The 15,572-nt window shown below is 34.9% G+C and overlaps 1 protein-coding gene across 2 annotated transcripts in view; it reads left to right on the forward strand.

The window, feature by feature from the left end:
• Positions 1-851: 851 nt before the first annotated feature.
• LOC127640732 (BTB/POZ domain-containing protein 10-like) overlaps positions 852-15,572 on the forward strand; it is a 31,229-nt gene continuing 16,508 nt past the window's right edge. Inside the window, exons 1-2 of one of the 2 annotated variants that reach the window (XM_052123448.1) lie at positions 852-1,014; positions 1,835-1,993. In XM_052123448.1, the coding sequence (XP_051979408.1) occupies positions 1,884-1,993 (110 nt within the window). In that variant the 5' untranslated portion in view covers positions 852-1,014; positions 1,835-1,883. Of the gene's footprint in view, positions 1,015-1,834; positions 1,994-9,463; positions 9,653-15,572 lie in introns of those variants that run through there. The other variant, XM_052123447.1, reaches the window with a different exon arrangement.

Here is a 15,572-nt window from a genome sequence, read left to right on the forward strand (position 1 = left end):
AGCTGATGACATCATTACTGTTCTGGAAAAACTTATGAACCCACAGTGAACAGAAATGTGTGTAAATGTACTGATGTAAAGCCACACTGTTCAACATTTATAAGCTATTTATTATCCTATTAACCATATTTATTTTCTACAGAGTATTTCTATTTCTATTTTTATCTAGCGTAGTTTTCATATTTTAGCGGCATCAAAGCTCAACGCTCTTATCTAAGCTATTTATGAGTTATTTGATCATGAAGCTTATTTGCTGAAGCAAAAACAATATATTAACGAGTTGGACCAAAATGTTCCTTAGAGAATAATAGAGAATGGCGTTTTTATTTATTTTTCTCATAGTGACAGTTTAAATTAAGCAATAAATACTGTTTTTTTACCCACTTGTCTGAACATTGTATGTGTTATAGCCTAAAATTTGCTGTTTTAATGTTATCAAAAGCAATGTATATCTGAATGTTATCATAATCGGTCTTCTAATGTAGGCTGTTCATAATTCATTATGTAGGATTGCGAACTGTACTATTAGGGAGGTTACATTTATTTTAACATGCTGTTATATTAATTAATTACTGTCTTTTTCATTTTATTGACACTAATAATGAATAGCTAAACATTATAAAGAATCGATAAGGGCGTTATTCTTTTCAGTAGTTAGACATTTTACAGCTACGCCTATAAACGAAATATTATTTATAAAACCATAGAAAAATATTCTCCCCATTCTGTTTGCTACAACGCAATGTATCAAGCCTTTTATGGAATACATTTCAAATGCTGCGCTATCAACAGTTGGCTGTTGCTATGGAGACATCCGCGTGTTCTCGCGATATTTGCTGCTTGGTAAGCCATGTAGCTTGGGCAAATCTGTTACAGTCCTATATCCTAGACTAGAGATGATGAGCAACAAGCTGAAGTAGATTCATGGAAGTAAATAACCTGCCAGATATGAACATTTGTAAGAGAGTTCACGTGTATACCTTGTGGCAAACATTCAGCGTTAACCAGAGACAGGTGAGAGATCGTCACTGTACCAAGCTAGCTAGCAAGCTAACTGATTAGCTAGAGTGAACTTGTTAAAATGTGGTAAAACATTTGGTGTAACTGTCCAGAGAGAGTTCTCAGTCATTCTCAATAAAAGCTGGAATTCTTGAGGAAAAAAAATGGACATGAATAGTGCAGAATACTTTTTATTTTTGTTATATTTCTTAAAAAAAAAAAAAAAAAGGAGTGAAACAATGGTGTTTTGAAATATTATTAATATTTGAAACCTTTTTGTCCACCAAATCAAAGTCATGTGGTATAATCAACATGTAGGTATCCATTGTGTTGTTTATATGGACAAAAATCATAAAAGAGAGAAGACCCATTTAGACCAATGACAAACAAATGACTGTTTGATTAAAAAAAGTATATAAATATGATTATTTTGAAATTTTTATGATAAGGCACATTTTGTTCCGGTGATTTGGTATAATCCTAAGAAATCATTGAAATTAATGATTAAGTTGTATAAACACATGTATTGAAGGTGAAAGACAAGTACTTCAATACCTTTTACTTCATGTAAAAATATATATAAAAAATATATCAAACCAAATTGGACACAAAGGTTACATTTCTATGAACTTGACACATGTTTCTAAACTAGATTTAAAAGGTTTGATCATTTTATCACCCTGGACAACCTTATGTCCTTAATCCAAAATAAAAAGCAAACATTGTTTTAAATGAATAATGTGAAGCAGCAATTGGAAAAAGTTAACAAATACAAAGTAACATGTCACAGTATCAAACATAAAAACACATTTGACGCTTTATTTTGCTCTGTTAGGATATGAAATCTGAAGTCCTTTAAATACTGTAATATCAACTTGGTTGAGATGGCAGCACGCCCCATCTCTCATGACAGCCTGCACTTGAGTGACTCTGAAATTGAAAATTGGAATCAAAGGACAACTTGTCAGTCAAGGAGAGTTTGCAGATACTCAAGGTAAGACAGGTTGATAAAAAATTTTCTAGTCATGGGAGTGTGGCTAGCTGTATAAGTTTTAGTTTAGTTTGCCTCAACCCTAGGTTGTAGGTACCAGGAAAGTTGGTCGGCTTTTAGCGGTTTCATGGTCATAGCAACTTACGCTACATGGCTAACCTGCTCCATAGCAGGTTTTGTTTTGGATTACAGATCGCTAACAGATGCTGAACCAATCAGCTGTGAGTAAAATAGCATCTCCGACAATCATCACTCCCCTGTGTCTCTTAAAGCACACTTTACAAATAAAATCTTAGAAATCCACAAAATCTCTTGTGATAAATTATTTATTTGAGAATCTACATTTTCAGCAGATAGAGTGTTATATTTTATTTAAAATGTAATTGCTTTTCATTTTTCCACTTTAGCGATAACAAAAAATATCTTAACCAATCAGTGAAAATACAAACGTAATATATTAGGCTATCTATAAAACAACCATTAATATGGATTAATATGATACCTGCAGAAAATAATCGTTTTTAATATATTAAAAGCTCAAGATTACTATGGAAAGGGGTGAACGCCACCCAAAACCCTTCTTTCTTTCATGGACTCGAGATGAACATACAGTATTTTACTATAAGTTATAATAATTTAAGCAATAAGCAATATAAGCAGTACCAAAAATATGTCTTTTATAAAAAGAACAAATACGTCTTATTATTGCATACCAATTTTTTTGCATACAGTATTCCAAGTGCTCACTTTGTAATTGATCAATAGCAACCTTGTTTATGCTATTTATTTGTGTATAGTGTTTTTGTATTTTTTTAAATTTTTTTACTTAAGACAATGTACAAATTGTACATCAAGAAAGAGAAATAAAAAACACTGTTATTTTTATAACATATCAAATAACCATTCACAACATATTCTATAAATAACTTGTGTAATTAATTTACATGTTATATTTTATTTCAAATAAAGTGGAAAATAAGTTCAGGCATCACCTCCATTTTTTGTAAATATTAAATGAGATGGGACATCATACCTCATATTTTAACTAATTTTGTTCAAAAATCAAGAATGTGAAGGAAACAATCTATCAGAATTAATTTATATTATTTTTAAACAAATTCTGTTTATGTTCACATTCCAGACTTGTATTATTTATTTTAAATGTTACTTTGTCCATTTGGTATATTTCCAAAATAATTTCTCTTCATCTTTGAAATTGTGAGTGTTCTGGGTTAAGCCAGTTTTTTGTAATCTGTTTCAAAGTTGCTTTTCTGATTACCCTAATTATATTTTGTTCAGTTTTATTTCTTAAGTACAATGGCATTTTACCCAAAACAAGTAATACTAAAGTAAATAAATAAGGATGAAAATACTATTGTGTAGTTAACCTGTCTTCTCATTTCATTCCTATAAGTTGTCAATTTAGAGCACTCCTATAGAATTGGACTGTAATGAGCCTTTTTTTTTCTCCTCAATTTCTCAAACAATCCCCTTTCATCATGGTATTGTATTTACTTTGAATAACAGGTGTTATAAAAATGTTTTTATTGATATTATTGATCATAAGTCAATCATTGGCATACAGTTCACAGTAATCCATTTCACAAGTGAATTTGTCAATCAGTTGGAGATTTATTATGAGAGCTTATTTAAGGACCCGTCAGACATTTTATTTTATTTTTTTATTAATGCTTACAAAACATTTACATCAAGAGCCAAGAGGTATATTAAAACAAACAACAACAAAAATGAAAATAAATGTATCAAATTGTTTACATATTTCAATACACTTCACAGCTTTCTTGTTACTCAAATTGGAAATTGTTTTTAGGTATTGCTGAACCTCTGAATTAAAAATTAAAACTAATGGTTTATAACCACCATACTTACATTTATGAATACTGAACTTGCCAACAAAAGCAGAACATTAATCAAAAAATATTCATTATGAAGAGACATGTCATAACTAAAAAAAAAACAGGAATTAAACATTTTCAAAACAAAGTTGAAAGCTGGGAATAATATGATCTCTAACAATCTTGCAGAAATCAGACCAAAAACAAGTCGAGTCGGGACAACTCCAAAATAAATGAAAAAAAATGTTTCCTCCTGCAGACCACAAAATGTACAGAATATATCGACATCACAATTAAATCTCTCGACAAGTAAATAATTAGTGAGGTAGTACTTATAAATAAGTTTGAAGGAAATTTCTTTGATTTTATTCGTGATTAAATATTTATGGGTAATTTCCAAATCTTGCACCATCTCAGCGTCGAGACACTACATGCTTGTGTAGCGTCTCGGGTGCGTTGCATCATAAACATAAAATGTTTAGGTCACTGTGTCAAGTTAAATATAGTTTAATACTCAATCTTTAAGGACATCTTGAGATCCCTTAGTTCGCATTTGCGCTCCTTCAAGTGTTTTGAACGCAAGAACATAACGCATGTTTGTGTTGTTCTGCCTACTGAAGTGTTTTCTTCACTGAATAAACTGTGCGTTGCTCATACAGCTGAAATTTCATTTACTGCCCTCTGGAATAAACAGGTGGTACTATAAGCTTGCATTTTCAGGACTCTTCCTTATTATGGTCTGGGGGAAGTGAGATTATTTGCGTTAATTTTTTAACGTGTTATTTTTTGTAAAATTAATCACACTGAATTAACGCATTAAATCGACAGCTCTAGTTTGAATTTGTCAACCTGAAACCAATCTTGAAACCCTGAGTTTGTTCAGTGATCTTCATGGTACAGGTGTCTGCTGACATATTCCTGCCAACATTTTCTGTAGTCTTCCTGGGGGTTTAGTTAATGTGCCTGTGCACATGAGTGAGTGACGTGAGCAAGGAACGGCCAATCCCGTGAAAGACAGAGAAAGAGTGCGATTCATGTTCACTTCTCGCGAGAGAGACAACGGGATTTAAATCTGAAGGCGGCTCATTATGAAAATATGAAGAATTCAAATACATTTAAACAGCACAAGATATTGTTATGATTTACACAGCACAAGGGATCAATGTACAATTATGAAGTAATTAATGACATTTACACCTCAATATGAAACACTGTGGCTGCTGCGAGAGCTTAAGAGGACTGTTGGTAACAAATTCTAAATGTGAAAAACATATTAAACAGCTGATATGCTTAAGTGCATTCATATATCATAACCAGAACACATGTTTATTAATTTTAAAAGCATAAAAACATTATTTAAAAACATAATTTTAATTGAAAGCTTAATATAATGTTATACAGTTACAAATGAATAAGCTACTTTTGACTAGGTAAATTAAAAACAATTATAGTGTATTTAAATAAAATACAAGACTTGATCTGCCAAAAAAACTATATATATATATATATATATATATATATATATATATATATATATAATTTATCATAAAGTGTCGATTCTGTGGATTTTTAAAAAGTTTTATTTTTTAATGCACTTTAAGACACACGGGGGAGTGACTTAATTGCGTCAGAGATGCCACTTTACTCCCAGCTGATTGGTTCAGTAGCTGTAAGTGATCTGAAGAACAAAACCTGCTATGGAAGAGGTTAGCCGTGTAGCGTAAGTTACTATGGTGATGAAGCCGACCCACCTTCATGGTACCTAAAACCCAAGGTTGACGCAAACTAAACTGAAACTTACCTGGCTAGCCACCTAAACCAGCTTCATGGTACAGGGCCCTGATGTCTCCGAAACCCTGAATCATCAAATGATTCAGATTCCTGAGAAGTGCACAACATAACCAAATTAACAAAGCAAAATAAAAGCAGAAACACAACCAAAATAAGCCACAACGCAGTGAAAGAAAGCCACAATACAATGAATTAAAGCCCCAACAAAACAGAAAAGCCACAGCACAACAGAAATAAGCCACAACACAGCATAATTAACAAAAAATAAAAAATTTTAAGCTCTGTATTTTAAGTCATGTGGCAGTCTAGATCATGAGGCTTCTCGTCACACTGCGAGTCACTACAAGAGTTCCCTGGTCAACACGTAACAAAAGAGTGTTGACCTGGGATCTGAGCATTTCACCTGAATGCTTTGCTGTCTGAGCGGGGGCTACAGACTGAATATAGCCAATTTTCGTGAAATCAGGACACCTTACAAAACCTGCCGGTACGCAAGAATAGCTGCAGTTACTGTGACTTCATTGCCCGGTACAGATTCTAGCAATGTTGATGAAGTTAAGTGCATTAAAGGAATAGTTCATCCAAAAAATTTAAATTCTCTCATTATTCACTGACCCTGATACCATCCTGGAAGTGTATGACTGTCTGTCTTCAGCAGAACACAAATAAAGTTTTTTCAGGTCCTTTATAATGCAAGTGGATGCAAGCACTTTGACGGTCCAAAAGTCACAATTAGGCAGCATAAAAGTAATCCATGCGACTTCAGACAATCAGTGAATGTCTTCTGAAGTGAGTTGATACGTTTATGTAAAAAACAAGTTGATAATTAAAACATATTTAACTTTAAATTGGTGCTTCCGTCCAGGGCTCTGATGCTGTTTGAAATGGCTGAATTCTCACATGACGTTCATTCTTCTGTTGTAAATAAGCGCCGCTTCCAGATTCTCGTGTGAACTCGCTGACGTGCTTACGTCACAGAACAGCTACATGTTGCATCAACTGCTGGCAGGAAGCACATTTTAAAAGTTAATAACTTTTTAATTATCTATTTATTTTTTTACACAAACGTATAGATTTGCTTCAGAAGTCATTAATTGATGGACTGGAGTCGTGTGGATTACTTTTATGCTGCCTAAATGTGTCTTTTGGACCGTCAAAGTGCTGGCACCCATTTACTTGCATTATAAAGACCTGACAGAGCTCTTCTAAAAATCTTTATTTGTTTTCTGATGAAGAAAGACAGTCATACACATCTGGGATAGCATCAGGGTGAGTGAATAATGAGAGAATTAAAGTTTTTGGGTGAACTATTCCTTAAAGAGATCTGGAAAGTCTAACCAGGTATTGGCCAGGGCACTTAAAGGATAGTTAACTGAAAAATGAAAATTCTTTCATTTATTCACCCTCGTGCCATCCCAGATGTGTATGACTTTCTGTCATCTACGGAACTGAAATTAAGAATTTTAGAAGAATATTTCAGCTCTGTAGGTCCATACAATGCAAATAATGGGTGCCAAAATGTTGACGCCCCAATAAGGGGCTTCAGTGTTTTAATCCATATTTTCAGAAGCAATATTATAGGTGTGGGTGAGAAACAGATACATATTAAAGTCCTTTTTTGATAGGAATTATTTTCCCTGCCCAGTAGGAGGCGTTATGCATGAAGAATTTGAATCACCAAAAACACAAGAAAAAGAATAATGTGAAAGTGGTCTGTTTCTCACCCACACCTATCATATCGCTTCTGAAGATATTGATTTAACCACTGGAGTCTTATAGATTGCTTTTATGCTGATTTATGTGATTTTTGGAGCTTCAAAATTTTGGCACCCATTCACTTGGATTGTATGGACCCACAGAGCTGAAATATTCTTCTAATAAAATCTTAATTTGTGTTCTGCAGAAGAAAGTAAGTCATACACATCCAGGATGGCATGAGGGTGAGAAAATGAGAGAATTTTCAATTTTGGGTGAACTGCCCTTTATGTACAGCTATTTTTTTCTGATAATATTTTAGTTTTGTGTCTTATCAATTTTGTCATGTTGTAGATTCATTGTGTTTGTTGTAGCTTATTTTAATAGTGCTGTGGCTTTTCCACTGTGTTTTCAGCTTTTATTTGCTTTGCTAATTTAGTTGTTTTGTGCTCCCCTCGGCCACCATACATTTAGCATTGAACAGATGATCTGCTATGAATTGCATATAATATTGATCTTTTACTGCAATTTTCACTGCAGTTCAATCAAGTCAACCCATTTCTTAGATATATTTATTTGCCTTCATATTTTATGGGTTCCTTTGGTGGTTTTTGCTCTGTTCTAATGGATATATTTGTTTCCAGGGATTTTTGTAAATGTGTTGTAAAGAAAATTGCTGTCTTTACTCTCTTGTAAATTTGACTGTGTTTAGTATTGAAGCTGTTGGGGAAGAGTTTTCTTCCTTCAACTTGTGTGGTGTGTCAAGTTTTGTTTTTTCACCTCCCATGGTCATGGAAAGCATCGAAATATCAGTTAATTTTTAAATTGTGATTTCAAGACCTGGATAAGTAATTGGGTCTTTTGTAGTGGAGATGCATTGTTCTAGTTATAATATTTTGTTATCTAGAAAATGTGTGCGTGAAAACATGTAAAGTATAATATGTAAATTGAGTTTTAAAAATCCTTATCCAATTATAATGAACGAATAAAACAGTCATTGGGACAAAAGTTGTGGGAACCCTGTAACTTACAGTCCAGTATGTCTTTGTGGACAACTGCGCCACCTGCTGGCCCTTAAAAAGTATATAGTTTTAAGGATGTTGTCGGAAACCATGGCATTAAAGCCTCATGTTTATGAATGAAAGGAATGGTTAAGGAAAGCAGATGGGAGGCACTGTCAGTATCATGGTAAAGGAGCGATCGTTTAGAGGAAATAAAAAGTACGTTTCGCAAATTACTGGAGTAAAATATGAAAGAAAAACGGGATATCACTGTTCTTTATCTGGTTTTATTCCAGGACGCCCTTCATAGTCACAGGGATGCGTAAATGGTAGTCATTATAAAGGGATACATTGATAATTGATTTCGATCGAATATATCGTCTGACTCAATTCAAATCAAATCCCTTTATTGTCACTCAACCATATAGACAAGTGCAACAGGGTGAAAGTCTTGGCTGCAGTTCCGAGCAACATAGCAGTATGACAGTGATGAGACATACCAATCTACAATAAACATCTGATTTACACAACACAATTGACATATTTTACATATCTAATATACACATAATTACACACAACACACTATACAAATAATAATATACAATATACAATACAAACAGTATAGAATACACAGTATACAATACAAATCGTATATAAAAATATACAGTAGGTTGTATATCTTGAAAATCATGACAGGTATGAATTGAAATCATGACAGGTTTTGCATTACCGCAAATACCTTACATTTGCATCACGATCGGAATAAGAGGTCATAAAAGTCGATCTTCGTCTAGTACAGCACTGTAAACTTTCTTGCCATTGATGCACATGCACTTTAAAATGTCAATGTGAATCAAGGACATTTTCTATTGGCCTCACTTCCATGCTCCATCCCTCGTCTCCTCCATCAGCCCTTTGTGTCATCAAGCATCAGAGAATCTACAGTATCAGGAGATGTTAGAAAGGGTCGGGCTACGTCATCAAGGCAGCCTCCGCGTGCCACAGTAGCGGAAAAAGCGACCAGCCATTCATGCGAGCGTCTCCGTCAGGTTACTATGCTACCGTCCTTCCGTGAGTCGCGCCGATGCTACCTGAGGGCGTCCTTTATTTCGGGAGAGCACAGTTTTGAGGCTGTGTTCATAGCGAACAAGTTTCACAGGAGTCCTCGAATTATGCTGAAGTTTGAAAGTAATGCCCGAGGATGCTAAGTCGGCTGGCAAGCCCCCCTTGTCCGAAGGAGCGCGCGTCCTTTGTGCTTTCATTCCTCAGTTGCTGCCGTGCTGCTTTGTCTTCAATTTAAAGCCGCGCGAGACAAGCGGGTACGTACCCGCGATTCATTTGTGAATGAGACTTAAAAGAAACAAAGTATTGAGATTGAAATAAATGACATTACACCTTTCTGTTTTTTTAAGAGACGTATATTACTATTTAGTAAGCTGTTCTCTTATCAAATATTCTATCGCTTAAAAAAATATTGGAACCTATCAGTTTGTTTAACGCATGTCTGGATGCTTTGTGCTTCGGAAACGCATTGTCCTGCTGTTTAACATTAGCAGAGCGGCGTCAGCACTGCAATGAAATTTTGATGCTACTTTCTCTGTAAGTAACAGAACGCTTTGTGCGCCCTTTGTTACTTGGAAAAAAAAAATTAAGTTATGCACAGGTCTTTCTTTTCTATTTTCTTCTTTTTTTTTCTCCTTTTTTCTCCATGCATCTCCAATTGTCTTGTCCTGTCAAGAGGATGATCTTGTCCCTCGGGGTTTCGGAGAAACCACAGACATGCCATCATTCTAATTCTTAGTGAGCCTTTTCTGCCTGTCATATTTCTGGGCTGATGCAATAGAGAAGCAAAAAAGTATCTTGACGTCTAATTCTAGTATAGCTTTATGAATTTGTATATTTTTTCAGGTGGATCTATGAAATTGTCTATATATAGTACAACATTCAACACCAGACATCATTTTGTGTGCTGAATGAATTTCTGTAGGCTGCCAAGGAGTCATCAGACTGTTGAGATGTTACTGAAGGGTGCTGCTGAAGTTCAGTTTCACCATTTCTAATGGCTTTGATCTTGGCTGCTTAATTATCAAACAAAAACTGAGACTGAAGAAGCTTAGTATGAAGGTTTGCATAGAGAATAGAAATATCCACAAATATATATGTATATTTTTTATTTATTTTACAGCTGGTACAGATTATTTGTTACTTGGTAATGCTCAGTAACTGATGTGCAGAACCAATTTAGATATTTGTCTGCAATAAAAATTTAATAATAATTGAACTACAACAATACAATATTTTATTAATAATAAAAGTCCTATATTAATAATTAACTAACATATAATTATTATAATTTTTACCATCAGATTTCGGCAATTTGTTTTGTAAGATCAAAATGCAACTCGTTTCTTACAAGAGTGAATGACTATTATGTAAACAGGAATTATGCAAACAATACATAAGTTACTTTACCTGTGAATACCATTGTTGCCTGTCAAAGGAATATTCCAGGTTCCATACAAGTTCAGCTCACTTAATAGAATTTGTGGCATAATGATGATTTCCACCAAAAAATGATTTGACTTGTCCCTCCTTTAAAAAAATAAATAAAAGAGTGAATATGGTTACAGTGAGACACTTACAACGGAAGTGAATGGCCAGCTAGTCCAAATGCTAAATAGTTTCAAATGTATAGCCACACCGGTGTAAATATTATACATGTTAACATGATTTTGTGTTCTAAACTTAAATTGACCCTGATTTTATCTTATTTAAATGTTGTGTGCTTGCTCTGCAGCATGTGGAATAATTTAACTTATAGCAAAACAGATGCAGCACTTATTGAACTTATCGAATTTGTCACTGTTGTTGAGTATGGTGGTGCCGTGGGCTTTGGTCATGCTCGGGTTGGTTAATGGGGTCACATAGCTTGTGGCTGGTGCAATCTAGAGAGCCAAAATAAATCGAGGAGTCCAGATTTGACAGCACTTTCACTCAGATAAAACAAGCCCTATTTCCAGCCTATTCATCATTTATTCAAACAGAATATTCTGCACGCTTGAATGGACCATTTTTCCTTTATTCTTTAGTGCAGGGGAAGAAAAAGGCACATCAGTTCTGTAAGAAAAACAGAAAGGTCTGCACTGCTCTCCATTCTCCTCTATTCAAGGGCATCTGCTTTGTAATGATCCTGTTTCCGCCCCCTGGGGAATGAGTATTATTGCCAGAAAATATTAACAGCACCTGGTCTTTACCGAGACTGTCTGGAGGTTCATTTTAAATTAGCTATTTAAGATGCGAGTTCAGAAATCAATTCTGTGTACATGAAGGATTTATATGAAATGTTCTATATGAAACATCCATTTGAGTTCATACAATTCACAGACTAAATGAAATACAGTGTGGTTCAAAAGTCTGACTCCACATTGAACATCTGGGATTCAAAATGTTACTAATTTAAAGGGATAGTTCACTAAAAAATGAAAATTCTATCATTTACTCACCCTCATGCCATCCCAGATGTGTATGACTTTCTTTCTTCATCAGAACACAAACAAAGACATTTTTAGGACACTCTCTGCTCAGTGTTGCATTGTATGTCCATACAATGCAATTGAATGTTGATCAGAGCTTTGGAGCTCCAAAAAGCATATAATGGCAGCATAAAAGTAATCCATAAGACTTCGGTGTATATAAATCCATATATTCAGAAGCAAGAATATTAGAGGTTGCCCGATATTGGGTTTTGCCGATACTAATAACTAAGGTGGGTAAAACAGGCCGATAGCCGATTAATTGGCTGATAGATTTTAAAATGTATAATTGGAATACAATTTTTGCACTCAATGTACAATAGTGCTGATCTTTAGTATTACTTTCCATGGCAACACTTTAATACATTTCTCCCACAATGGTACCTTCTTCAAAGCCTTTGCCATCTGAAATTAATTAAATATTACAGGTCAAATGTTTTTGTTGTTCAGTAGTAACATAAAACACTGCCTTACAAAGCCAAACTACTGACAATGTTTATTGTTTTGTTTTATTGTGGTTTTAGATCCTTAAATGATGTACAAGAAAGGGAGACAAAAAGGGACAGAAATCTTTTTTAATTCAAGTCTTGTCTTTTTAAAGGTAATTAATTTTAGAATGGCCTTGTCTGTATTATATATCCATGTGCCCTCACATGAACACATTGTGTTATATAATAATGTTCTCTCTCATGAATATCACATTTATTTCAGATGGATATATTTTACCATGCTCTAAGTTTTTTGTACATAACTACATCATAAAATTTGGAAGTTTAGACAAGTTAATTTTGTCAGAATGGAGAAAAAACAACATTAAACAAACTTTATAGTCAAACGGCAAACTATAAAACTGTTCCTGTCACTTTCATTCACACAATAAACCGTGCTCATGCTTTGTCTTCTGAAGCAAACTAACGACTGAGCAAAACAAAATATATATATATATATATATATATATATATATATATATATATATATATATATATATATAATTGAAGCAAAAAAAGTTATCCAGCTCCTATTTCACCCATGTGAAAAACAAACTGCCCCGTTAAACTTAATAGCTGGTTGTGCCACTTTTAGCGGCAACCAAAAGTTTCCGAAAACTGGAGATCAGTCTTCCACAACGCGAATGGTGGAATTTTGTCCTGTTTTAGGTCCTGCCACAGCATCTCAATTGGGTTCAAGTCAGGACTTTGACTAGCCTGCTCCGAAACTTTAATTTAGCTTATTTTGAGCCATTCAGAGCTGAACTTACTCCTATGCTTTGGATCATTGTCTTGCTGCATAATCCAGTTGCGCTTGAGCTTCAATTCACGGACTGATGACTGGGTGTTCTCCTTTAGGTTTTTTTAGCAGAGAGCAGAATTCATGTTTCCCTCAATTATTGCAAGTCGGCCCTGAAGCTTACAAAGCATCCCCACACATCACACTACCACCACCATGCTTGACCATAGGTATGATGTTCTTTTTGTGGAATTCTTTGTTTTATTTACGGCAGAAGTAACAGGACCCCTGTCGTCCAAACAGTTCCACTTTCTACTCATCATTCCACAGAACATTCCCTCAATAGTTTAGATCATCAAGGTGTGTTTTGGCAAAATTCAGATGAGGCTTAATGTTCTTCTGGGTTAGCAGTGGGTTTTTGCCTCGCCATTCTTCTATGGATGATATTTTTGGCCAGTATCTTTCTGCTAGTGGAGTAATGAAACGCCCTCAGGCGTTTAGTGAAATAGAGGACGCCCTCAGGTAACATCGGTGCAAGAGAGGCCTGCAGTTCCTTGGATGTTGTCCTTGGTTTTTTTGTGACTTCCTGGATGAGTCTTCGCTGTGCTCTTAGAGGAATTTTGGAAGGTCGGCCACTTCTGGGAAGGTTCACTACTGTGCCAAGTTTTCTCCATTTGGAGATAATGGCTCTAACTGTAGTTCTTTGGATTCCCAGAGCCTTTAAAATAGCTTTGTAACCCTTCCCAGACTGATGTATTTCAGTCACTTTTTTCCTCATAATTTCTTGAATTTCTATATGTACAAAAAGTCTATATTTTGATATGTGAACAGATCCAGAGGGAGTGTATGTAGTCGTCTATTGTATTATAACAGTATGAACATGTATTAGGGTTAATAAAGCCCATATGGTAAAGCTTGTTTTTGGTTATGTGTACCCGGTGTAATATTTTGTATTGTAATAACTGAATCTTGGTATTGCATGACATTTAAAAATGTATCTTTGTTACATTTCAGGAGATCATGATCTGTATATTAAGAATTTAGGTCCTAATTCCATTTATCTGTAGGTAATGAGATTGTTGGGTTTTGGGAAGCAAGGATGTTGTACATTTGCTACTGTTAGTTTAGTGGAATGTAGAAGGTAATTTTTTCATAGAGTGGAGAGTTGTGGCTCTTAAAAGTGCTACTGTTTACTTTTTCTTTTCTGGCTTCCTTTAATTGTATGTACTGGTAGCGACTGACCATGTTAACCACTTGAACGCACCTCTATGCCTTATCTTAAATGACTGGAAATGTCAGATTTATTTGCTTCCTTTGAAACACACAAGATTCTTAAATCATCCTGGGATAACATGGATCATCATGTTTTACAGAAAATGTGCCTGCAAATTAATAACTTGGTTTCAGAATTAAATTGTAAAAAGAATTAAAATTTTAAAGGTGCTCTCAGTAACGTTTTGCTCATATCATCTTGGACTGACACCTAGTGGTGTGGATGCAGCATCATTCAAAATCAATAGTTTTCTTTTCAGTTACAGATGCCATTACAGAAATTCACTCTTCACAATCAGCCATGATTAATTTAATACAAGAGTGAAAGTGTCCAATAGCAAGATGGTTACTGAGATTAAGCGAGTAGTTTTCAGCTGGTCATGTGATTCTAAAATGGCAGCCCCCATGAGGAAGCCCCTGCCCCTGTAGAATAAAACTTTTATAAGATTATGGACATGACTTGAGTCCTCTTCTCATGTGAGTAGTCATGATTTTATATATATGTTTCAAAATTACAGTTAGTTTCTTTAGGATTAAATGTCCTTGTAAGAAAGTTTTTTGGATGGGTGCAAGGAGGAAGCAGGAGACTGCGAAATTCAACAAATGGTACTTTTATTTTTATGCTTTTCAGTATTTAACACACTCAGTGTTTGCTTTTCAACAGAACTGGTTTCTGGTTCACACACGCTGTAAGCTCAGCTCTCTCTCTACCGGGACTGGCATCTGGCTCGCTCTTACTGCAGTGAAAAACAGCTGTTAGACACAATCATTGCCAGGTGATGATCCCTATCATTCTCATCTCCTATTCTCACTCTCCATTCACAAACCAGTGCTTAAACACGCCCCCACAACCACACTCTTTTAATGGGGAAAAAAATACGGAGTGTACCTTTTAATATAGGCCGTTTCCTAAAAGAATTAACTTAAAATTAAATCTCAGTCACACTTTTACAAGCAAACCATGCGTGGTGAATGAAATGGAGACAAAAGGGAATGAATCATCTGTGATTACAAAGGTAAATACTGCAGACAGATTAGGCTTCACTAAAAAGCAAACCTGCCCTGCTGTGCTTTTTTTTTTCATGCAGCAGGTATTCAGTGAACGGTGAGAAATTGTGCTTTGCTGTCTCTGCACTTCTTGCTCTCAGGAAAGAGAGCACATCTCTTATAGAGCCCAGAGTTCATCCAAGTTTATTGCAGGTGTTCA

Source organism: Xyrauchen texanus, chromosome 49 (assembly GCF_025860055.1).
Source record: "Xyrauchen texanus isolate HMW12.3.18 chromosome 49, RBS_HiC_50CHRs, whole genome shotgun sequence".
Lineage (NCBI taxonomy): Eukaryota > Metazoa > Chordata > Actinopteri > Cypriniformes > Catostomidae > Xyrauchen > Xyrauchen texanus.